This window comes from Solanum tuberosum, unplaced genomic scaffold (genome assembly GCF_000226075.1).
Source record: "Solanum tuberosum cultivar DM 1-3 516 R44 unplaced genomic scaffold, SolTub_3.0 scf00004, whole genome shotgun sequence".
In the NCBI taxonomy this organism is placed as follows: domain Eukaryota; kingdom Viridiplantae; phylum Streptophyta; class Magnoliopsida; order Solanales; family Solanaceae; genus Solanum; species Solanum tuberosum.
This window is the reverse complement of record NW_006238930.1, coordinates 1,297,277-1,321,032: the sequence shown is the minus strand read 5'-3', so window position 1 is coordinate 1,321,032 and position 23,756 is coordinate 1,297,277. Positions and strand designations below refer to the sequence as shown.

General features: G+C 34.6%; 5 protein-coding genes and 1 non-coding gene across 8 annotated transcripts; 3 read left to right on the top strand and 3 right to left on the bottom strand.

Annotated features, from left to right (window-relative positions):
• Nucleotides 1-1,294: 1,294 nt before the first annotated feature.
• Nucleotides 1,295-4,712, top strand: LOC102605333 (uncharacterized protein C9orf85 homolog). 2 transcript variants are annotated; one of them, XM_015306664.1, is made up of 7 exons: nt 1,295-1,423; nt 1,516-1,637; nt 1,914-1,966; nt 2,204-2,267; nt 2,393-2,435; nt 2,536-2,583; nt 4,180-4,712. In XM_015306664.1, the coding sequence occupies exons 1-7, from the start codon at nt 1,340-1,342 to the stop codon at nt 4,318-4,320; spliced, it is 555 nt and encodes a 184-aa protein (XP_015162150.1). In that variant the 5' UTR covers nt 1,295-1,339; the 3' UTR covers nt 4,321-4,712. The 2 variants fall into 2 exon arrangements, with proteins under 2 accessions (XP_015162150.1, XP_006338347.1); XM_006338285.2 differs by having other exon boundaries at nt 1,296-1,423; nt 4,183-4,712.
• Nucleotides 4,713-5,245: 533 nt separating this feature from the next.
• Nucleotides 5,246-10,185, bottom strand: LOC102604995 (solute carrier family 25 member 44). The gene is made up of 6 exons (XM_006338284.2): nt 9,873-10,185; nt 8,688-9,069; nt 7,733-7,929; nt 7,409-7,556; nt 6,471-6,624; nt 5,246-5,660 (listed from the first exon to the last, which is right to left on the bottom strand). Exons 1-6 carry the CDS (start codon nt 9,929-9,931, stop codon nt 5,635-5,637), a joined length of 966 nt encoding a protein of 321 aa, XP_006338346.1. The 5' UTR covers nt 9,932-10,185; the 3' UTR covers nt 5,246-5,634.
• MIR7997A (microRNA MIR7997a) lies at nt 7,093-7,210 on the bottom strand. Its single transcript, NR_127163.1, has one exon. It is a non-coding gene; the product is annotated as a microRNA MIR7997a (primary transcript).
• A 2,016-nt stretch (nt 10,186-12,201) lies between the features above and the next one.
• Nucleotides 12,202-16,338, top strand: LOC102604652 (protein COBRA-like). 2 transcript variants are annotated; one of them, XM_006338283.2, is made up of 6 exons: nt 12,202-12,487; nt 13,770-13,849; nt 14,106-14,562; nt 14,714-14,873; nt 14,967-15,244; nt 15,656-16,338. In XM_006338283.2, the coding sequence occupies exons 1-6, from the start codon at nt 12,376-12,378 to the stop codon at nt 15,946-15,948; spliced, it is 1,380 nt and encodes a 459-aa protein (XP_006338345.1). In that variant the 5' UTR covers nt 12,202-12,375; the 3' UTR covers nt 15,949-16,338. The 2 variants fall into 2 exon arrangements, with proteins under 2 accessions (XP_006338345.1, XP_015162133.1); XM_015306647.1 differs by lacking the exon at nt 15,656-16,338 and having other exon boundaries at nt 14,956-15,085.
• Nucleotides 16,339-16,423: 85 nt separating this feature from the next.
• LOC102604326 (COBRA-like protein 4) lies at nt 16,424-18,908 on the bottom strand. The gene is made up of 6 exons (XM_006338282.2): nt 18,637-18,908; nt 18,450-18,529; nt 17,652-18,108; nt 17,429-17,576; nt 17,057-17,334; nt 16,424-16,951 (listed from the first exon to the last, which is right to left on the bottom strand). Exons 1-6 carry the CDS (start codon nt 18,692-18,694, stop codon nt 16,668-16,670), a joined length of 1,305 nt encoding a protein of 434 aa, XP_006338344.1. The 5' UTR covers nt 18,695-18,908; the 3' UTR covers nt 16,424-16,667.
• A 3,559-nt stretch (nt 18,909-22,467) lies between these two features.
• On the top strand, nt 22,468-23,296 carry LOC102603988 (uncharacterized). Its single transcript, XM_006338281.2, has 3 exons — nt 22,468-22,635; nt 22,739-22,827; nt 22,923-23,296. The coding sequence occupies exons 1-3, from the start codon at nt 22,612-22,614 to the stop codon at nt 23,074-23,076; spliced, it is 267 nt and encodes an 88-aa protein (XP_006338343.1). The 5' UTR covers nt 22,468-22,611; the 3' UTR covers nt 23,077-23,296.
• Nucleotides 23,297-23,756: the final 460 nt, after the last annotated feature.

Below are 23,756 nucleotides of genomic sequence, written 5' to 3'. Positions count from 1 at the left end.
TACACAGTAACATATATACAATTTATATAATTCACCTCTCTCCACTCTCTGCCCTCTCTCGCTCGCCTCTCCTCTCTCTCCTAATCTTGCTCACACTCTAGCCTAACACAAAGAACATATACATATACAAACACAATTTTCATAGACACATACGTCTGATTTATGCAAATCGCCACGATTTTATACAAATCAGATGCTTGCGAATCAGATGTTTGCGATTTATACAAATCAGATGCTTCATAGCAAACAGTTTGCTATGAAGTGCAAATAGCGAAATTGTAGTTATAGAGCGCTAATATGATTTTTATGTTTGTTATTCCTAAAAGTTACTCATTAATTTTTGTATCACAATATTCCACAAATTATGCCCAACATGACTTACTTATGCCTAATATTATTATTAGAGTGCAAAAATAAAGAAGGAAAAAATGTGCATTATAGCAAACAGTTAATTCTAAATAAACGCTATAACTACAGTTTCATTTAATTTCAATTCTCAACAAACTTTTTGCCATTCACCTCTCTCCTCTGAATCTCGCTCGCCACTCTCTGGAACCTCGCTCGTCACTCTCTGGCTAGCTTCTCTCACTTTATACAAACACAAATGTATAAATTGTGGTTGTGTTTGTATAAAGTGAGAGAGAACTATATATACAAATACAAATACATGTCTTTTCATCCTATACACTTATGATTATACAAATACAAATCTTCCCCTTCTCAATTCTCTTTTGTCTTTCTCTCTTTCTCGCTTTATACAAACATAAATTATACAAAATACAGTGTATAATTTGTGTTTGTATAAAGCGGGAGAAAGAGAGAGATTTGATATACAAATACACATGTTTTAACTCGAATCAATTGTACACAAATTTAAATTTTATGCAGATATACAAACATAATCATTGATACATATACATAGTAGTTACATATTTACAATTATCTAACCGATATGTATATACAATCGCTGCGATTTTATACAAATTAGATGTCATGCGAATCAGATGTCTGCGATTTATACAAATCAAATGTTGTTTGCTATGAAGCGCAAATATCAAAACTGTAGCTATAGAGCGCTAATTTTTATGTTTGATATATTGCTCAATAAATAAATAAAAAAAGAGAATCAACCTATTTAAAGAGCAAAACATACATGGATTTTGGGCCGTTTGTGATACGCAAGTCCATAGGCTACATCCAAAATTAGCCCAAGAAAATAAATAACGTCATATTTCTTTAGCCCAATAGATTCGATTCCACAGTCCAGTCAATAGTTCCTTGTTATTCCATAAAAAAAACAAGACATTGAAGGGAGCTCAAACTTTTTGAAGAGAAAAAGATGAACGGCGTAAGAAAAGGGCCGCCGAAGCATCAGAACAAAGTCGCCTGGAAACCTAACGCCGGTATCAAAATCAATGAAACGGTACGTCTACTTTTATTCTCCAGCGACCAAACTTTTAGTCAAGATTTTTGTGGGTCTGAACGATTGATTGTTGGTGTTGCTTTTATTTGCAGGAAGTGGGTGGAAAATTTAGGCCTCTCTCAGAAATAACAGGAGTATGTCTTCGTTGTAGAGATCAAATTGATTGGAAGCGCAAGTATGGAAAATACAAAGCCATTACTGAACCTGCTAAGTGGTAAACTTCTGCTTCTCAATTTTATTTTATTTTGTTTTGTTTTGGTTGAATTGGTTATCAAGAGTTTTTTTAGTTACTAAAGATGCCTAAGTTTAGTTTGTTTTAAGGGTAATTTGTAGAAGATAAAAATATTCGAGGTTAGCGAAACGCATATATAGCTGGTTAAAATTTCTATAGTACATTGTTATACTTTGTTCATTGGAATTAGTGAACCATGGTACTCAGCAGTCACTGACTTATGCTCCTGTATTTTTATTTTTTTTATATTTCTGATAGTCAGAAGTGTTCGAAAAGAAACGTGCGTCAAGCTTACCACAATCTCTGCAATGGTTAGTTTTGACTTCTTTTACAAATGATTTATTTTATTTTATATGTATTTGTTATAGTCTAATGAAATAATATGATATCAACTTAATTGGTGAAATGAGGATTCATATAGCCAACCCCAACTTATTTTGGGATTGAGGCGAAGTTGTTTTTGCTACAACATAATGAAATCCTCTATGCCTTATTGAAATCTGTGTAGTTTTTGTTTGATGTTTTTGCATTTATTTGTAAAATCACAGGCTGTGCAAAGGAGCATAAAGTATGTGCCAAGTGTTCATGTCGTGTTGGTCAAGTGGTTGGAAGGTGTAAAGATTCCTCCTTTTCCCCCCTTCTCTTCCCAATTTATTGAATCTCTATTTTGCTTCAATTTAAATGATGAACATTGTTTGTGGAAGACATCTCATATGCTTATTATTGGTTTCTCATAGAGATGTTTCAGAAGTAGAGGCTGAGAAAAAAGCTCTTGAGGAGGTTTGTTTTCATAGCCTTATCCTTATGCTTCTCTGTCATCTTTATGATCAGCGGGTCCATTTGTCAACCTATGAATCTAATGTATTATTGTTGGTTACAGGCTATCAAGAATGCTCGAGAACGGGATAGGCGGTCACTTCTACGTGCTGTAAGAGAATTTTCTGCTGAATTAACTTTATGATAAATGTTGTATGGGAGACCTGTCTTGTCCTTGTTCCTAGATCGGCCCCAACCCCAAACTCGACCCACAATGGCAATTATTCAATAAGAAAATATTTATGACTAGATAGAAAAACCAATTTCATGCTATGTGTGTTAGACAAACAATTATCAGTCGTTCTAGTTTCTACACTCGCTCATTTGTCTGTTTTTCTTTTTTCTTAATAACAATGGTGCTTGAGCACCTTGTGTGCACATGGGCTATTTTTAGTTTGGTACATTTTACATATGTTTAGTTCAAGACCACAAGATTCTACTTTCTTAAACTCCGTACCAAGTCAAAACCAGTTAAACATATTGAAACGGGGGGAACAATATTTAGCATAATTTTGAATGTTATAATCCTCCCAAATGCCCTTCTCTCAAATATTGTATGTCAGATGAAAGCCATCTTTAACATGTAAATTGTACATCACCTTGTTCTTGCAAATACAGATGATGTAGATGACTGTTAATGGTCATTTTCATTCTTACCTCTTTTGGATCTACCCGATTCTCTTCTATGTGTTTCTCCTGGAGTGGATTGAAAATAGTTGGAAGAGGGTTAGTGCATTTATAGTCTGTACGCATAAGCATATTTTTGTTCTCTGGATGTTGGATTGTCTGCTTATGTGTACATATGGAGTAGTAGTTATGCTTAAAGTTGATTTTTAAAGCTGAACAAAATGTTTTTTGATCAAGTAAGATGTTCTCTTGGCATCAAGAAGATGCAAAAAGTACAAAGATGGGATGTTAGCTCCAAATACAGCATTTCTATACTAAACACTGGATTATAACCAAAAAATGAAAATGGTAGTTTAGCCAGGCACAGTGAGCCAATGAAGTCTAGAAAGGGAATAACATAATTTCAATAGAGATTACTCCAACTAAAAAGAAACAGCAGACATCTAGTTTTCAAGGGTATATAGGAGCTGAAATGCCATCAAAACATCTGAAGTTCTGTCAAAATACACCAGAATATGCTAGCTGGGAGAATTTTCCTGATACTCTTGATGGTCCTGTTGACTTTCCAAAAGTACCATTTTTCAACTGCTTCCTTGATACTCTGAGGTAGTGTCCAACTGATGCCAATAATTGAAAAGAACACGTGGCAGACTACAGCAGTCACTGTCCTGCTGGCTACTTTTAATTGCATAATACCCATTAAAGAGTACGTCTCCATGAGCCATGAAATGGATTTTGAGAAGTGAATGTCTATATGTAACGATTGGTTGGTTCAATGAATGGGAAGGGGACAGTTGATTTACTTCTCACGTTCTCATATTTATTTTCTATCTAATTGTACCATTTGATAGTATAAGCCCACATGACATCCTCCTCTTTTTTTCACTTTCCATCTTCTTTATGTATTACCAGGTTGTAAATACTCCTTCATTTCCCCTTTACCATTTGTGATATCTACTGTGCTAAGCAGTGTAAAAGTATCTTGGTTTGCTGGAGTTCCATCACATTGGTGTCTGTTGTATGATTATGTTGCTTTCATGATGTTTCTGAGATTCTTAGTGTGCATCTTATGTCTATGCAACAGATGAACAAAGGGAAGTCACAGAGTTCAGAGAAAAACCTAACTCAAGATGACATGAAGGTTGGTGAACTGAATACAGCATCATCACTTGAGGAATATGCGGAGGTAAGCCATGATGAAGATGAAGATCAAGTTATTTGAGATGCGCAATTTGGAGAATAAATCCCATATGGCCCTTTATAGATCTCTCTTCATGGTCCCTAGTTTGATGCACACTAGCTCATTTGTATTGTCCGCTTTGGAGAAAAGTAAATTTATTTGGCACAAATGATACAGGCTGTTTGGTTTACCCCCCTTTCTACAGTAAAGGACTAAGAGTGAGATCAACACGCTATTCCATTCCTTTTCCATTTCATATTTGTTAGCTAGTGAAGAGTTTTGAGAGTGTAATCTAGAGTAAAATAGATTCTTAAGCCTATTTAATGTAATTCAGCTAAAAAGACAGCTTGCTAGTTGCTTCATAATGTGATGTAAGAGCATTGATGTTCTGTTGGTCAATTTACTCATAGTAATTGGTCTTTGGTATTTTGGAACTTGATGGCCCGTGAAATTATCTCAAGGCTGAATTGGCTGGCTGAGCGTTTGCAACTCCAATATTTGTGTGATGCAGGCAGCCTTTACATTGATTTGAATCTTCTCTATTCAGTCTTCTGACTGTAAGATAAACTAAGTGTGCATTGATGTCAAAAGCCATTGAAATATGCCCAAGAATCATGATGTCCAAAATGTTTAACAAGATCTGCAGACAATTAAGAGTGTTTAAATTATTAACTTTTCATGATCAGTTGTCAAGATGGTTAGTGCAACGACAGTAATGAGAGTTTTAGTTTTCATTCTCATGGCTCATGGAACCCCTTGTGTCCACTTATACAAAACAGGTAATGCTCCTCTTTGATGGAATAAACATCATGGCAATTACAATCTATTTGCATTACTAACTAAAATATGTAAATTACTAGCGAAAAAATGTCAATTACATGGATTGACATGCAGACCTAGTACAATCGGGCAATTCTGGATACATAGACAAGTATAAAAAGAAGGGATCTAAATTTTTGGAAAGAAATCAAATCAACAAATATAAAGCCTTGAAAAATGAAGTTGATCAAGCATTTATCTATTCTTGTATGAATGAATATTACATTTTACATTTATTCTCTGGCAAAAATTATTCAAGGATACGTCCTTCGTCCTCCTTGTAGCGACTCACTACAACCAATGAATGTAGCATTTATCTGGCAAAAATCATTTAAGAATATTGTGAGAAATCCCTAAGAAAATTAATTGTATTTTGGCCAGGTACTTGGATTCCAAGTCAACATATAACACCGTCATAGTGTCATTTGTATACAGACAGCTAATCAGCCGCGGTCTTGTTATCTCCAGCTCTCAATACTGTGTCAGTAGTATAAAAACCCTACCGCAAGAGTCGTCTGGCAGCTAGCTTTCATCAATCTATTCGTTTACTGCACACAAGCGCTCTGCCAACAAAAAAAAATCAAGTTTCAGGAAAAATTATTAAACAAGTTTTCATATATTCATTTTAAGAAAATAGTATAGTAGTAGCGTATTCCATCTAAGTTATTTCCAGAACCTGAAAGGATGACACTTAAGAATTTTAACAATAGAGCTCTTTCTCTTGATTAATTGGCAATCATATTGTCATAAATGGAGCATCAGTTAGAAGTTAATTTTTTTACTAGAATCAAGAACTAGACCAGTGGAGCTTATCTCCTTTACGAATATGCTAAAGCTATTTGTCACAAATTGAGTACCAACTGGATTTTATTGTTTGCTCACTATGCTACAAAGGACATACTTGTGAACGTCTAATTTAGGTAAAACAGCTTGCATCAAGTGAAGTCTGATAGAGCAGACATACACCTCTTTATAACAAACCAGATTTATAGACACAGAATCAGTAGATAAACAGATTGGTCACAGAATCTGATAAAACTGATAATGAAACATTAAGAACAGGAAAGCCTCAATTTTATAGGTAAATGTAATAGTTATGATAGCTAGTGACTTGAGACATACCAAGATCAATCACAAAATCAGAATAATGTGAATACAAAGGTCCCATATAAACTTGGAAAAAGAATCACATAAGAAGCCAAGGTTACTGATTAAATCAAGTGGAAGACCTACCAGTTTGATTCAATTGGACACATTAATAACAGCACCATGTTAGGTTTCGAAGATGACACTTGGACTTCCAAATATTATGACATATTGCTCATGAAGTAGTTAAAAGTAAACGAAAGAGAAGAAGAGGTTAAAGACCCTACTGAGATATTCATAGGCAAGTATCATGGAGGTTCCCCACGCTGACATGCTGACAAATCTTGGACCTAATCCCCTGTAAAATCCTGTCCAACCATCCTCGGCAATTAGCTGCTTAACTACTTGCCTTGCAGTAGGTCTCTTGTCGTGTCCCATCACCTGTAATGCATGAAAAAGAAGGTCCTTACATAACAAGACTCGAAGCTGAGACTAATTACACGACATGCAAGACAACTAACTAGGCAAGAGTTTTCATAGGAATTGTTTTTCAACACTCACAGTTATGTATCTGACCACCAAAGGGAAAACAGAATATCAACAATTTCTATACAGATGAAAAAAGCAGCTATTAATGCACAATTGTGTGCAACCAATCTGCACATAGAAAACAAAAAGAACACCTAAACCATCTAAAAGGGAGCAGCTACCAAAGTTCATAGTATAGTTGTAAGTAGTATGTTGCTCGCACTCTCTATAATGCTGACGCACTCTTGCCGGATCATCCAAAAATCCACTACTTTTGGAGGATCCGACACGAACCCAATGGCATTTTTGAAGAGTCCAAAAAGAACACCTAAACCATCTAAAAGGGAGCAGCTACCAAAGTTCATAGTATAGTTGTAAGTAGTATGTTGCTCGCACTCTCTATAATGCTGACGCACTCTTGCCGGATCATCCAAAAATCCACTACTTTTGGAGGATCCGACACGAACCCAACGGCATTTTTGAAGAGTCCGAGCAGCATAAGCCTTCATAGAGAATGAAAGAAGGGAACAGCCATCCAAGTAAACATATAAGGAAAAAGGAGAAGCATCCAAGATAGGCACATGAATATAATCAAGCATAAACAGTACGGAAAATTTTGAAAAATGCAGAAAAAGCAGTAGCTATTTTGAAGAAAGATACAAGCAAGAGAATTCATAACAGAAACCAATGGTAATACCTGCAACCGAGTTTTAATGGTGTCCAACGGAGTTGTTATGCAAGATGCAGTAGCACCGGCAATGATCCCACCAGCAGCTTGAACTGAGACTATTTTCCCCTGGCTGGGAGCAGGCCCACCATGCTCAGTTCCATTATCCAAGAGCTTGCTGATAGATACCACAAGCAATTGATAAAGTCACAAAAGGATTACCCAATAGAAATCTGTAGAACAATAATACTTGATGATGCAACCCAATTCAAGGGTATAACAAGAAAGTGAATGGGAGAAAAGGCACCAAGTCCACTCTTAATGAATTTTGAAAGATCAGCATTATCGCCTAACCTCCATATGAAGCGCTGGCTCGAACCATAACTTGCCCACCATACAGCACTGGATGGGGAGTATGTTAGAACAGATAGACTGAATCCTCTATATAGTCCACGAATACCTTCTGACTTCAGAACTTTGCGAGCAACATCCAAGCCTCCATTGTAGCTTGCATGTCCTGAGTATCCTTGCACCATTAACCTTTGACTAACCTTTTTCATCAAATTTCATGAAATTAATTTCAGAACTTGAAAAAACTCAACAAATTGTGGCTGGCTGCAGTGTTATCAAAGGTGAAAAACGCAAAAAAGCTCTAAGGTCCATGGGGGCTTTAAGCGCAAAGCATAAATAAAGCGTGGGATTTAATGAAAAAAGGCGCAAACGGAGAAAAAATACAAACATATATGTTTAGTCCAAGACTAATAATTATAAACATATATGACAAATATATGTCCAAAGAAATTGAAAAAAAATTATGATAAAGTGAAATATCAATTGTTTAGCGTCACTTCTTCATAAGAGGCTCGTTGGCAAGGAAAAGTTTGTCTTAGAATCTTGATGACGACGCTGAAGCACGCATAAAGTGGGGTGAAGCGCTCAACATGTTTTGAGTCTCACTTCAGGGTTTAAGCGCGCTTAAAGCGCGCCTTTGATAACATTGGTAGGATATAGGGTAGTAACAATAAAAAAAGGAAGAGCATAAACCTTAGAAACACAACTTAAATAATCACACTGCTATGCTCAATTCAGCCAAGTGTAGTTAGTGTTCTAATGCAAATTCGAGTAAATGACAAAAAAGAACAAAGAGCAATCTGATAATTTAAGAAAGTATTCTCCAGATTTAATCAGATAGTTAATCTAGCTATAAGTGGATTTCTAGAGAATAAATTATGACTAATTCACAGTCCACTTATCCAAGTCATTATGCCACTACTAATGAGAAAAAAGAATGAGCAGATAAAGGCCATACTATGTCAATTGGAACAAAGACAGATTGTGAACAAAGAGACGCCAGCATGCCAGCAACACCATTTGCTATAGCTGCCTGTACAGGTTCTGATAGTTTGAACGGTTCAACCATCTTAAATGCAGTCACCTTAGTGGTCTCTAGTGCTGTGAGAAATATAATTCTGGCAGGAACCGCCCCTGTAATGACAGTTCCAAAACCTCTATATAAACCGGGAATGCCATCATTTCGCACTAGGCCCCTGACAACAGAAAATGCACTCTCGTTTGCAGCATTATTGGTTGCCACCTGCATTCTAGTCTTGATGACAGAAATGGGGTATAGTGCAACAGTAAGCCCTGTAAATATCCCAGCTCCTACGACATAGAACCTAGTCTTATCAAGCCTGCATCAGAGGTGGAAGATATAAAGAGAAGCATGAAGTTTAAAAGAAAAACTTAAAAAGAGGGATGTAAATATATAGAAGGAAGCCTGCATACATGCAACGAAATTATCCCTTTAGACCACTACATCATTAAAAGATTAAGCGGCAGCACAAACGGATTCTACTTGACAGTTAAATAATTATCCTATAAGATAGAGAAACTTAAATTTATGTTAAAGATTACAGAACTTTGGAGGCATGAAATCCACCTGAGATAGAACCTGAAAATTCTCCATTCTACTGATTTTTCCAGCGTCTTGGTGAACCTTTTGTCTACTAAATAAATATGTAAAATAAGAATCTATATTGAATACAGTTTAAGCCTCAGGCAAGTCACTTTTATAGTACACAGGACTGTGTAAAACGAAGTATTAGTCTGCCTCTCTGGTTTAGCCGGGAAATCATTTTGCAATGCCCACTCACAATTAACTCCCATTTCAAACTAAATCACTTTCTAAGATAAAATTTCATCCTCAGGAATACTATGAGTCCCAAATGGCAACCTTTGCATTTCATGGCTAATTCTCGAGATAACTGCATAAAGATCTCAGCTAATTTTCAACCCAACCCAGGCGCAATCTTGAAATTAATTATATTCTTAACCCTAAATTATTGGAAACGAATATCAATTTCCATATTCAAACACGTATTAATAACAACCTGCAACACCCATCATCATTTTACATAGTTAAAACACATAATCATTCCACCATTAGGATACGAAAAAAAAAAGAATATCAAATTACCAATAAAGAAAAGCTTACTTGTCCCAGTTAATCTCGGTTTGTTGAAATGGCTTCCTTGTAGATCCAGCAACCTCCATTAAAAATACAACTGTTCAAAACCCTAGCTCGGCTAATATGAAAGAAAGCAAGTCGTTATTTTTTTTGGCAGCAAATTTTGCAAAACAAATTGGAAAATGGAGAGTCTACAAAGAATATTGTAATCGGAGAAGTTTCTTGGAGGAAAAGCACCGACCAAATGGTCAATATAATGCTTCTCCTCCTTCTATTACCAACTTCTTAAATCGGTTTATTCGTTTTGTGTGAAATTATAATATTTGGAATTGGAAACATAGAAGTTATTAGGTCTTTATGCATTGGCCTTTTCCTTTTTATTTTTTCTTATAGAATATTGAATTGTTTTATTTAAAAACTACGTCATTCGACTCATATTAGATGGACACTTTCTATTTTATGTGTGAATTGATTAACTTTACTATTTTATCCTATGTTAATATAATCAGCTTCTTCAAAATTTGTTTAAACTTCCAAAAGTCATATTAATTGTAGGTGTAAAATGAGAATAAATTAATTAATTTTAGCTTGATTGTGATCAAGTAATATGGGACAAGTATTTATAGTAATATGTCCATCTAATATGGGACAAAGGGAGTACTTATTAAATCACTCATATAGATATTTACGACTCGACACTTAGACTTGTGTAAAGATTTTTTATTTTTATTTTGGAACTTCAAAATAAGCTGCCGCCGCTACAATCTCTGACACAACCTAGTGCATTAACCATGCACAAAATGTAAAATCACACTAGGAAAACCCTATGTGACAGGCTCGACTCATCACCTCCAAATCAACTGAGTCATCATGGAAGAACAACTTGTATAAAATTGAACAAATAGACAAATGTATCCTACAAAGCGCTCTATGTGGCAATTTGCATCATAAACGATGTCTTACCTGTATTACACCGCATAAAATATGTGATCTACATATTCAACTTTATATAAATTTATATGTCTACTCGTGTACATAAAAAATTAAAGAATATAAATAAAAATTGAGATCAAATTAAACAACATTTTTTGCATTGCGTCAATTACAAACTTCAACCCAAATGGGTTTGGTTTCATGAGACCAACAGATGTAATAACTAGACATGTCTCGTTAACTATAAGATTACTTATTGCACTTTTCTTCAAATAATATTTTCAAAAATATAAATTAAAGAGATAGAAATTCAAGAAGGAATTAAAGAAATAAGACCCAAGTAGGATAATTGAAACTAAATTAATTAACGAACGAAATAAAGAGATAGAAATCCAAGAAGGAATTAAAAAAATAACAATAGTTTGATGTATGAAATCAATTGCCCCACAAAGAAATGAAAGTAAGAATCAAGGATATAGAGATTTATACAAAAACAATTGTTTTGTGGCATGTATTTCCAAGTTTAATATAATTGTTCTTGATAATTAAAAACATTTCAAGATAATACATAAATAGAGTGAATATTGATATATTATATTTTAAGACAAGTACAAATATAATAATATAAAAAACAACTCTTAATTAATATTTTTTTTAAAAGTAAAAGATAAAAGAGAAACACGACAAATGACGGGTAATAATTTGATGAAGTATTGAGAGCTAATAGGATCTCAAGTCCAACTTCAGCAGAAATAAAAAAACACTAGGTGATTTATTTTTCAATTATCAGAGAAAAAATAAAACACGAAAAAAGATAATTTAAGACTAAAGAGTATCTTGGCTCCAATCTGGTTACATTGGGTAGATGGTAGGGTTTTAATTATTAACGTAACCAAGAATTGTCTATTTTCTGATTATTCTTTGATGGAGGGGACTCGAGATTCTCGAATTTGGCTTGCGCATCTTTGTTTTCTCTTACCTTAAAATGGAAAATAATTACAATGTAATGCTTTTTATTTATTTGGTATGTAGACCCTAATTAATTTTAGTCCACTTATTCGCCTAACACTATGTAGCCTATATCCCAAGCAAACCATCTCCAACACCCAATTTAATATAGTTTCAATTTATGTGATATTTTTTATTTTTTGAAAGTTAAACGATTTAAGATTAATCAGAAATTTACATATAAAATCTTTAACTTTTTTTAAATGAAATCTACATGTTTATAAACTAAGTAAAAAGTGCTACTTAAGTTACTGTAATTAACAATTCAAAATAATTATAAGATATATAAAAAAACTATGATTAAAAATAAACTTGTTAAATTTTTTAAATTTTGAGAGATGTCACATGAATTGGAACAAACGGAATAATAAATTGGAAAGTAACATGAATTTTATTTTAATTGCAGTGGCTAGTGGGTAAATAGTGACCACCACTATCTAGGAGGATTTGAATAAAGTGGAGTTTATTGGAATGGACAAGCTTGGCCTCAGAGTTGTTTAGCTTCTTCCACTTGCCACCTGACTCTTTGTCCTTCTTTTTCACCCCCTTCAGTAAGTAGCACACAGAAAACCAGAAAAAGAAAAAAAGAATGTTCAAGAAAATGTACAGCTGCTACAACACCAAAATGGGCTTGTTCAGATTTTTTGCTTCCACCATACTTGTACTATTCTTGCTTTCTTCCTTCAGCTTCCATTCAACAGGTTAGTTATCTTGACTATTTACTTGGATTTTACTAGTTGCTTAGGTTGGCTTGATTCTCTGTTCTTACTCAACTAATACCCGTCCGGTTTAATTTGTTAGTCTGATTTTAATTTGATACAAAGTTTATGAAATCAAACAAGACTTTTGAATGGTATGGTTTTAAACTAAATGAACACAAAAACATACTTCAATTTTTTGATATTAAACATGTCATGCTTAGAAAAACGTGTTCTTTGGACTAAAAATAAATAAATTGAAATAGAGTCTGTAATTATTACGTTAGAAAGTCACTTTTTTTTAATTGGACAAATTATAAGATAATAGCTATTAGTTGAGGGAGGAAAAAATTGCTCTTGTTGGCTATTTTCTGAGAGATTAGCATGTTTATCTATGATTTAAGAATCAAAAATTTGATTTTAATGGTAACGGTTATATCTTTGTTGCTATGATTGGACATATATATCAAGTACTATCAAGGGACTCTGTGAACTGAAAAATTCAGTATTCTGTTTCTAGTCAAGCAAAATCTTGTTAGGCAACAGGACATTGGGTGTTAATTTGGTTTATTCTTGGAAAAAATGAGCTTCAAGATTAGATTTTTAGTGTCTTTTCTAGTACAAAATGAATGTACTGCATGAATTGAAGCAATTTTAATTGTGGTGATAATTTCATTATAAAGAACTAATTAAAATCTTGGCTTAACAGTTTCTGTTATAGCCTCTGTGGTATCATGGTCAAGATTTATGATTAAAATGATGTCGTGAAATAGAAAATCTGACTCTTCTTTGCAGCTTTGCATTCTCCAAAACATAGGATTGAAGGAAATTCACTATAGTTGACTCCCATGCTTAAATCAGTGGTTCTGTAATTTAATTGTTTCTCGGTTGAATATGAACTTAGAAATTACTGTAGAATTGTTAAGCAATCTGAAATAATAATTTTCTTCTCTTTGTAGTTATTCATATTGTGAGATTGCAGGATTTTAGGTACCACCAGTTATATAACAAGCTGCATTTTAAATGAAGGTTAAGATTTCTGTGTTTAAATTGTGCATGTACTACTAAAATTTGACTTATAGCAGAGTTTATGAAGAAAAATCTTCTCCGAAAATATTTTCCTTGAGAAACATATTCATTGTTTGGTCTAATTTGTGGGCCAATATTAAACATTATATCTGAAACTTGTCTTCACTTCCCCATTGATATTGCGTTATCAAGAGATTACTGTGCATAGGAAAGTGTAGGTGGTTTTTAACTAATACATTTTACTTTTTTCTACCAGATGCCTTTGATCCACTTGATCCAAATGGAAACATTACTATAAAATGGGATGTGATCAGCTGGGCACCTGATGGATATGTGGTAAGTAACAGTAATCTTGATCATCTATTGATTAGTTAGACCTCCCTTAGATGAATCTTTAGATCACCTCCACCCAATAGAGCAGGCTAATTTGGATGCAGTTTATTCATCTCGATAGCTTTGACGTACATGACATAGAGTTTTAGTCATTTAAGCTTGACAGTCCTTTTTTGACTCCCTTCTCTTTATTTTCTTCTTCTGATAAGCATTTCTCAAACTGGAAGCTTCTAATCATTAACCGTTTGGAAGTTAACAGGCTGTGGTGACAATGTACAACTTTCAACAATATAGGCATATTCAAGCACCGGGCTGGAGTTTGGGCTGGACATGGGCAAAGAAGGAAGTCATATGGACCATGATGGGAGGTCAAACAACAGAGCAGGGAGATTGTTCAAAATATAAAGGAAATATTCCACATTGCTGTAAGAAAGATCCAACAGTTGTTGACATGCTGCCTGGAACTCCTTACAACCAACAGATTGCAAATTGTTGCAAGGGAGGAGTGATCAACTCATGGGGACAAGATCCGGCCAACGCTGTTAGCTCATTTCAAATTAGTGTTGGTGCTGCTGGAACAACCAATAAAACAGTGCGAGTACCTAAGAACTTCACATTAAAGGCTCCAGGGCCTGGTTATACTTGTGGACCTGCTAAAATTGTAAAACCGACTAAGTTCGTCTCTGCAGATGGGAGAAGAGTGACACAGGCTATGAGTAAGTTACTTGGCTCAAGTACATGCAGTTCCCATTCTTATGATTGGCAACTTGTGTGCCAATCTTACAAACCTTAGTCAAGTTCATTAAGATACACACAGTTGCAATCTATTGAAGATTGGGTTCTAACCTTTCATGTTGTCCTTGACAGTGACTTGGAATGTCACATGCACTTACTCACAGTTCCTAGCTCAAAAGACTCCTACATGTTGTGTGTCCCTCTCATCCTTCTACAACGACACGATTGTGCCCTGCCCGACGTGCACTTGTGGCTGTCAGAGTAATGGCACTCAGCGTGGGAGTTGTGTAGAGTATGACCCAGAATTTCTTTTCACCAATTCTAATTAGCATTGTTATTATTAAAGTGTTTTTATTAATTACTTTCTTCTCAAGCTTTATTGCAGTCCAGAAACGCCACACCTAGCTTCAGTTGTATCAGACCATGGGAAGAACAATTACGTTCCTTTGGTACAATGCACAAAGCATATGTGCCCAATTAGGATTCATTGGCATGTGAAACTCAATTACAAGGAATATTGGAGAGTGAAGATCACTATAACAAACTTCAATTACCGGATGAATTATACACAATGGAACTTAGTTGTCCAACATCCAAACTTTGACAACCTCACTACATTATTCAGCTTTAATTACAAGTCACTAACTCCGTATGGATCAATCAGTAAGTCCTCAATCCGATTGTAAATGCTCTGACATTTAGCTGTCATTGTTTCATTTGTGAATTAGATATATTAGCAGTTTTTCGGTCCTTCTAATAATATTCTCGCTATAGCTTATTTCACATATGGTAAGCAAAGTTGAAGTATGTCATGTTTATTCTACTATCTCCTTATGTAAGAGCTGTTCGGAGGCACCTAAAATTGGAAGGTAATTTGTGAATGAAAACATCTAGTTTTAGAATGCGACAATTTGTGGGATATCCGAAAATGGGATCTGCTTCTCCATTTTTTATTTACTCTAGAATTGTCATTACTTTGGTTGTGACTACACTTAATTTTTGTACCTAGATATACCTACAGGATAAGCTGATAGATTGAAAATGATACGACTAACCTTATGGATGTTATTACAGATGACACTGCTATGCTATGGGGTGTGAAATTCTACAATGATCTGCTCATGCAAGCAGGTCCTTCAGGAAATGTCCAGTCAGAGCTACTATTCCGGAAGGATGCATCAACTTTCACTTTTGAGAAGGGTTGGGCTTTTCCTCACAGAATTTATTTCAATGGAGACAACTGTGTGATGCCTCCTCCTGATGCATATCCATACTTGCCAAATGCTGGTTCACGATGGGAGGTGTCTCTGATTACATTAGTGGTGACACTGATAGCTTCGATGGCAGTTGTCCTTACATACATTTAAAAAATTATCATCTGTGTATAGTGCAATGTATATCTGTTTTAGTTTGTTATCTCTGGGTTGACACTCGTGCTATTGCCAAGAATGGCGTGTGAGTTGGTATGGCTGAGCAATGGCCATGCGTTCTAACTGGTGGTGTGCATATATTAGTTTCATGCTAAAAGGGCTGCTACCATAGTCTCCTTTAGCAGTTGTGTCACATGGTTTTTGTATTTTGTAGGTTTGTCAAGTTCATAGCGTGTCTAGGCAGTATGGAAGTAAAGACCAATTCAGAAACACATGTAACTGCTTATATTAGATACTTTGATACTCTTGTTTTCTCTACTAATGTCTTGTAATGGCTTTCTACATTGTAAAAAAGATACTTTGCAGCAGGAGTTGCATTTTGTTCGATCTGCGGTGGTGCGATTTTGCTGTATATCTCAGCTGAGGTACATTTCTTTTTCCAGTATTCAATTAAACATTATTGTGTGAATGCTATATTATGTAAATTTTGTCTTCCTTGAGCTAGCAATGTACATCATTCTGTGAGTGTTTCATGACATGAATGAAGTTTTCATTTATCAATGCCTATAATGACCCTATGGAATTCAGTGAGATATTCCAATGCACACACCGGATTTGTCCTTTCAAAGAATTTAATTCTGTGATCCCAACATCCTACGGAACTTGTGGTTGCTTAACTTCAAAATTTTCAACGACTGACAAAACTAGAGAAAAGATCAAAAGAGTATAGTAAAAAGGAAAAGCAGGGAAAATAACAATGTTGTGAAGGCAGCAGGGCTGCGATGGGCAGAGTTGGGTAAGTACGGATAAGTATCTGGTGGTGGCAGCATGCATTCGTCGCCATTGAAGTAGACTTTTCGGGGAAATGCCCATCCTTGATTGAAGGAGAAAGTTTCCTTGTCCTTCTGGAGAAGCACTTCTGATTGAACAGTCCCAGATGGCCCTGCTTCCATCAGTAAGTCATTGTAGAACTTCATACCGTAGAACATTCCCGTGTCATCTGCATATGAATTTTAGATTGGCACATGATCAATATGTTTGCCCATATCATGATCTTGTTTAGAGATAGCGAATGGGATATACTTAATAGCGATTAAGGACTTACTGATGGATTGATAGGGAACGAGAGGCTTGTAATCAAAGCTAAAAACTTGTGTAACATTATTAAGATTTGGATGCTGAACAACAAGAGTCCATTGTGTGTAATTGATCCTGTAATTGAAGTTGGTTACAGTAAGCTTGACTCGCCAATAGTCCTTGTAGTTGAGCTTCACATGCCAATGCACTCGAATTGGGCACATATGGTGCGTACACTGTATTAACGGTGCATTGTCTTTTCTTGGAGTGTTTACCCCAACCACACTCAGTAGTTTGGAGTCGCTCCTATACATTTGTCATAAGAAGTTAAGTACTACTATATATGAAATCCAATCTTTGTGCTCTGGAAATTTATGTCTGTAAGTAGCTAGAGACTTACTTGATACATTTGTTTCTGTTCTCACAACCACAAGCACAAGAAGGACAAGTAGTGATGGTTTCATTATAGAAACTTGACATGGAAACACAACAACTCGGGTGTTTTCGTGCTAGAAATTGGGAGTATGTGCATGTTACATTCCATGTCACTGCAAAAGGATCAGTGATTAGTGCATAAAGTTCAATGACCATATGTGAAAATTAACTTGAGGAACGTGACTTACTTAAGGCCTGAGTTTTGCGTCGAAGATCAGGTGTGAAAAATTTGGTAGGTGGAACAATCTTAGCAGGGCCACAAGTGTATCCAGGTCCAGGACCAAGCAAAGTGAAGTTCTTAGGAAGTTTAACGGTCTTGTTCGTGGTACCAGCTTGTCCCACGCTAACTTGAAATGCAGAGACAGAAGATTGAGGATCTTGTCCCCAAGAAGCCAAGACACCACCTTTGCAGCAATTGGTGAATTGCTGGTTATAAGGAGTTCCAGGGAGCAAATCTACTACTGTGGGATTCTTCTTGCAGCAATGAGGAATGTTGCCTTTGAATTTAGAGCAGTCGCCTTGTTCAGTGGTTTGTGCACCTACCATAGACCAAATCACTTCTTTCTTAGCCCATGTCCATCCTAGGGTCCAACCAGGGGTCATGATATGCCGGTACATTTGGAAATTGTTCATCGTTACAGTAGCCTACAAGTATGATCCAAAAAATGGTCATCTAGCTAGGAACTTAATCATTTGCAAAAACTAAGAGAAAACAAAAGATTTATACACTGACGATATATAAAATTTATTTTTACACAATCATCAGGTTTTTTAACATGTTAGAGCAAGACTAATTAATCACAATTGATGTGATGGTGTAAAAGTTACTGTTAAATTCCAAACAAATGGGGTTCAACTTTTGAATAATTTATGCTATATTATATGGAATTAGAATGTTCATAAAATAGAACATGCAACACATGCGTCTACAACATGTTAAAATGCAATAATTTACACGATCAGTATATATAAATTAAATCGCTTACGACATAGCCATCTGGTGTCCAAGACATAACATCCCATTTGATGGTGATATTCCCATTGGGATCCAATGGATCAAATGCAACTGCATCAATGTACGTAACAAATGTTATGTTTGAGGGGGGCAAAGCAATAAACATAAAACAGAAGGAGAAAAATGAGTACAGATTGAATATTGTAGACTTAAAACACCTGTATGAGGAATGAGAGCAATTAAGAAGAAGCCAGCAACACCAATCAAACCTCTCATTTTTTTCGTCAAAAACAAAAAAAATGAGTCGTATAATATGTAGTATACTTGGAATTATATATATGAGTCGTATAGCATGTGTAATTTCTTATGTACCAACTGGCTGTTGGTAGCAAGAGGAGGGAGAAGATGTGTAGTCTGATTGTTACATTTTATTTTGTTTGTTGATTTAGCTCTAATATTTATATTGCTGCTGGAGTACTTTCTGAATCTTGAAGCAAGGGTTTAATTTGGTCAGTGATATGTCATATGTATACATCAAGCTCTTCGTTTTTTTCTTTTTCTTTTTTTTAATGAACTAATATATTTCCTTGATACGTGATTGTAACATTCTAACGGTGATTTTCCTGTTAAGAAAAGATGACCTTTTTTATTTAAGAAGCGAATCGAAGCTTTTTGACTTATAATTACTCTCTCCGTTCACATTTACTTGTCATGTTAGAGTTCACGAGAGTATTTTCATTCTATTAATATGAGAAGGATTGCGACTTATAATACTTTTTGTATAGTTTTTAAATATCAAAAAAAAAAATTATATATATAGAACTAATCAAATTCAATGATACTTCAAAATATTAACCAAATCGATTCTCGTAAATCAAAACGTGATGATAAATATAAGTGAATTGGAGGGCGTATTTTCAATTTTGATGATGTAATAAAATATTGAGAACTTTGAAATATTTAAATAGATCACGTGGTGAGTCAGAATTAGAAAGTGAAAAAGTCGTAACACCTTTCAAGAGTTTACCTCAAAGAAAGAAAGGGCAAAGTTTTGGTAGGGGAGGACATTGTAACAAGTAGAACATCCCCTTCCTATACAAGACATATATAGAATAACTAAGTTATGTTCCTAAAATCTCTTTACTTTCCAAATTCCAATGATTCATCCACTACATCCCCACACAAACTTATTTTTTCCACCCCACCTCGAGGACCAGAAGGGTCTAGAGTATTCTCTTTTACCCTTGAGTGTGATTAGGAGTGGCAAACGAGCAAGTTGAGTCGAATATGAGTCGATCAAAAAACGAGTTAAATAAAAATGGGTAAGTTACTCAACTTGACTCACATTTTAAATGGGTAAAAACGAGTTACCCAATGAATAATATGGATAACCATATTTACCCATATTATAATAGAAATCTTGTTAAAACTTTTTTTTTTTTTTAAAATGTAAGTTTTTTTTATCACTTCACTCCACCCCCTACCCAGCCCCTCCCATCCCAAAAAAATGTAAAAGAAAAAAAAAATTACCACCCCACCCTTGGGTATTATTTGTTTTTTACTTATTTTTAAATGAGTTGGATACTCAACCCATTTGAAATGAGTAAATATGAGCGGATACCCATTTTGCCACCCTAAGTGTGACTGAAACTCTCAACCAACTGATTGATGGTGCAGTTGCTGAAGACTTGAGCAAACCTCAATCGTCACACACCCTAAGCGCAAAAAAAGATGAATTCTTATTATAGTTCTATCAAATGAGTAATAAAGAAAAAGAGAAGAGCCAAAAAATGAAATAAAGACACAAACGAATATGTAGGTAAGGTCCTTCGGAGTCCAGTTACGGAATATATATGAGTTTACATGTGGTTTGGCGTGTGCAGTGGGTTGCAAGGGACTGTCGATATCAACGTAATGCTTATATCATACTCAACTCAACAAACCATCATTGTCTCCCTCTTTCTCTGTAAAAAACACACACTCACTTTCACCATAACTTGAAGAAATGATGTAAAGCTCCGTCAGGGTTATATTCTACTTTTACTCCATTTTATACATAGATTACTAAATACATTTGATCAAAATATAAATCATTGTTTTCAAAATGTTTTATAGATAAATAGATTGTTTGCAACAAATTTATAAGTAGTAAAAAATAAATTAACTGCAATCACAAATAAAATATAATGAAACAGAAATTATTTTTTGTTAAAAAAATGACAAAAGTCCCACATCGGTGGTTAAATGAGATGGGTGGACTCCTTATAAGGCTTGGGCAATCCTCCTCCCTTTGAGCTAGCTTTTGGGGTGTGAGTTAGGCCTAAGACCTAATTTAACATGGTATCAAAGCAGGGCCCGTCTCACCCGATGTTGGGACCCCCAAAATCAAAATTGTCCACGCACCAGATGCTAAGCACTAGGCGTGAGGTGGGGTGTTAAAGAATGACAAAAGTCCCACATCGGTGGTTAAATGAGATGGGTGGACTCCTTATAAGGCTTGGGGCAAATCCTCCTCCCTTTGAGCTAGCTTTTGGGGTGTGAGTTAGGCCTAAGACCTAATTTAACAATTTATTATTGAATATTTGTAAGTTCTCTTTTTTCTGAATTTTCTCTGTAATTCGAAGGTCGAATGCAGATTATTTGGTTGCGTTTATTGACTAGGCGTGGTCTGGTTTAGGTGAAAGAGGCCTCATGAATCATGATATTACTGGGCCATATTTGGGTTTGTTTAACTTACCATGCACCCTTTTCGGCCCAAAAAGATTGGTTTGGATTGAAAGACAATTCTAATGGGGCTGGTATCTAAATGATGTTCAAAACAACTCAAATGAAGGATTTATTCTGTAATTTAGTCTAAAATTAAATAAAAGTAGAAGAGAAAATTTCTCACAATTTATCGTCTTATTCATACTGTTTTTTTTGTTTTTTGTTTTTTTAAATAGGATCAGGTGAAGGGATATTAATGAATGGTTCTTACTCATCTAACTAAATCTAGATAAGAACAATCCAAAATTCAACAAAGGAAGGAGTTATTGAGTACACAATTTCGTAACGATTGATTTCATCCCAGTTTAAATATTCCAATATGACCCCTCACGGTCAAATTGACTCACTTTATTAATAGAGATATATCCGAAACAAATAGGTGGGAATATATTTATTAGAAAAATGTAGCATTGTACACATATGAAAGTCAAAATATAGATAAAAATCAAATTCCCTTGTTTGGACGCAGTACCCGTAGATTTTCTCTAATTTCAATGAAATTATTGCTATGTTTCATGGTCTCCGAAATCGATTTGGACCGGCAGTCTTTCTAGTTTATGAACCAAAACGTCCAATAATAGTTGTCTACGGTACTATTTTGAGATGTCCAACAATACTTGTTCACTTTATGAAATCAATGAATAATATTCAAAAGGTAATATAGTAAAATTATTCTTCTATTTATAGTTTCTTAAAAAATGTGTAAAATCAATAGTGGATAAATATTGTTAGACAAAGGGAGTACTTGCAATTTTTTAATCCTAGAATTATCGTCGTCGAGAGGCTTGTGGAACAAGAAATGGCTAAATCAGCAGGTCAACTTCAAAACTAGAAGCTATAGGCGCACCTGGTTTTATTGCTTTCCAAGAGAAAACTTGTTGCTTATCAGCCAGCCCACTGAAAAATGTGTATTCCCTTCCTATCATTTTACTTGGCCACTATGTTATTTTAATTTACTTGTTCATTTTAGTAAATTAAGAGATTTATTATTATTTTTAAAAAATATTCTTAATATTAAATAACTATATAGTTATAGTAGTTAAATTTAGAGTTTCAAAACATCACTAAAAAAAATTAGGTTAATAAAATACACCTCTAATTAAAACTCCTCAAAATATATCAGGCAATAAGGGTAAAATAATATGAAACGGAGGGAGTAATTAATTAAGCCCTCACCTTCAACTTGTCAAATGTGGATTGGTGGAAACATCCATAATTAATCCAGCCAATCCTTGCTTTCCAATGCTATAGAAACGTAATTTGAGGGAGTGCTATATAAACGAATGAAATACAGGAGACAAACGTACACCCCATCTACCTTCAACGTATATATAATCTACATATACAAGCACTTATTAGCTCTTTCTTTTACAAAAAAAAGGTCTAGGTACCCAACCAGTTGATAAAAGGACATAACATTACGCTAAATGGGGCGTTGGATTAGACCCGAGGTAATACTCAACTAAATCCCTCCTTAATTGTACATAATACAAGGTTATTCGAGATTTAAATTTGATGAATTCAGCCTTTGTTATTGAATCAATTGCGATGCAGGTATATCCACTGATGGCGGCCATGACATTTGTAACGGGGATGTGTGTTTTTCAGCTAACAAGGAATGTTCTCTTAAATCCTGATGTCAGGTATATTAAAAAAAAAAAAAAAACAAATCTCATGATCATGTCAATTAAGTGTGTTGAGTCATTATTAATATTAATTTAGTATATAAAAATTGTAGGATCAATAAGGCACATAGAAGCATGGGAGTACTTGAAAATGAAGAAGAAGGAGAGAAGTATGCAAAACACAGCCTTCGAAACTTCCTACGCACTCGTCCACCACAAGTCATGCCTTCTATCAACCGTTTTTTCTCTGATCATGACAACAACTAATAATCATAGCTCAATTCAATAATCAAATATTTCTCGTCTTTCAGCTTCTCATAGTATTTTTTTTAAAGTCGATGTTGATATTTGTATTGAAATCTATTCACCAGTCATGTGATGGTCCTTGTTCCTTTTTATTGTATTTTCGTTGGGTATATATGAAGTTATGATGATCTACGTAATTTCAGTGTTTCTACCAGGAATGTACCTTTTTTCCCCTTTCCTATGGACTTACCCTTTTGGCCATAAATGGTACTCTCTCTGTTCTATTTTATACTTCTAAAAAATTATAAGATTTATGTGGCCAACCAACAAATCATGGGGTTAAAGATAAAATGAATATTTTTTAAAAAAAAAAAAATTATAGAAAGATGATACTTTATGTGTTAAAAATGAACGCATGAAGGTGTCATGTTCTTATATTTTAATAATAATTTAATTTTAAAAAAAAACTTTTTATTTTATCTTTAACGACATAATTTGTTGGCAATATAAATTTTATTGGATTTTTAAGATTATAACAAGTTCCACAAGTAATTTTCCTTTTAAATTTTTTTTTGTGTCCAATCAAATACTTTTATAAAAATAAAATGGAGGGAATCTGATTTTAACATCTGTAAATTTCTCTATACTTGAAATTAGTATTTACAATGCTAATTTTAACTTTCAAATATTATTTTTTTAAT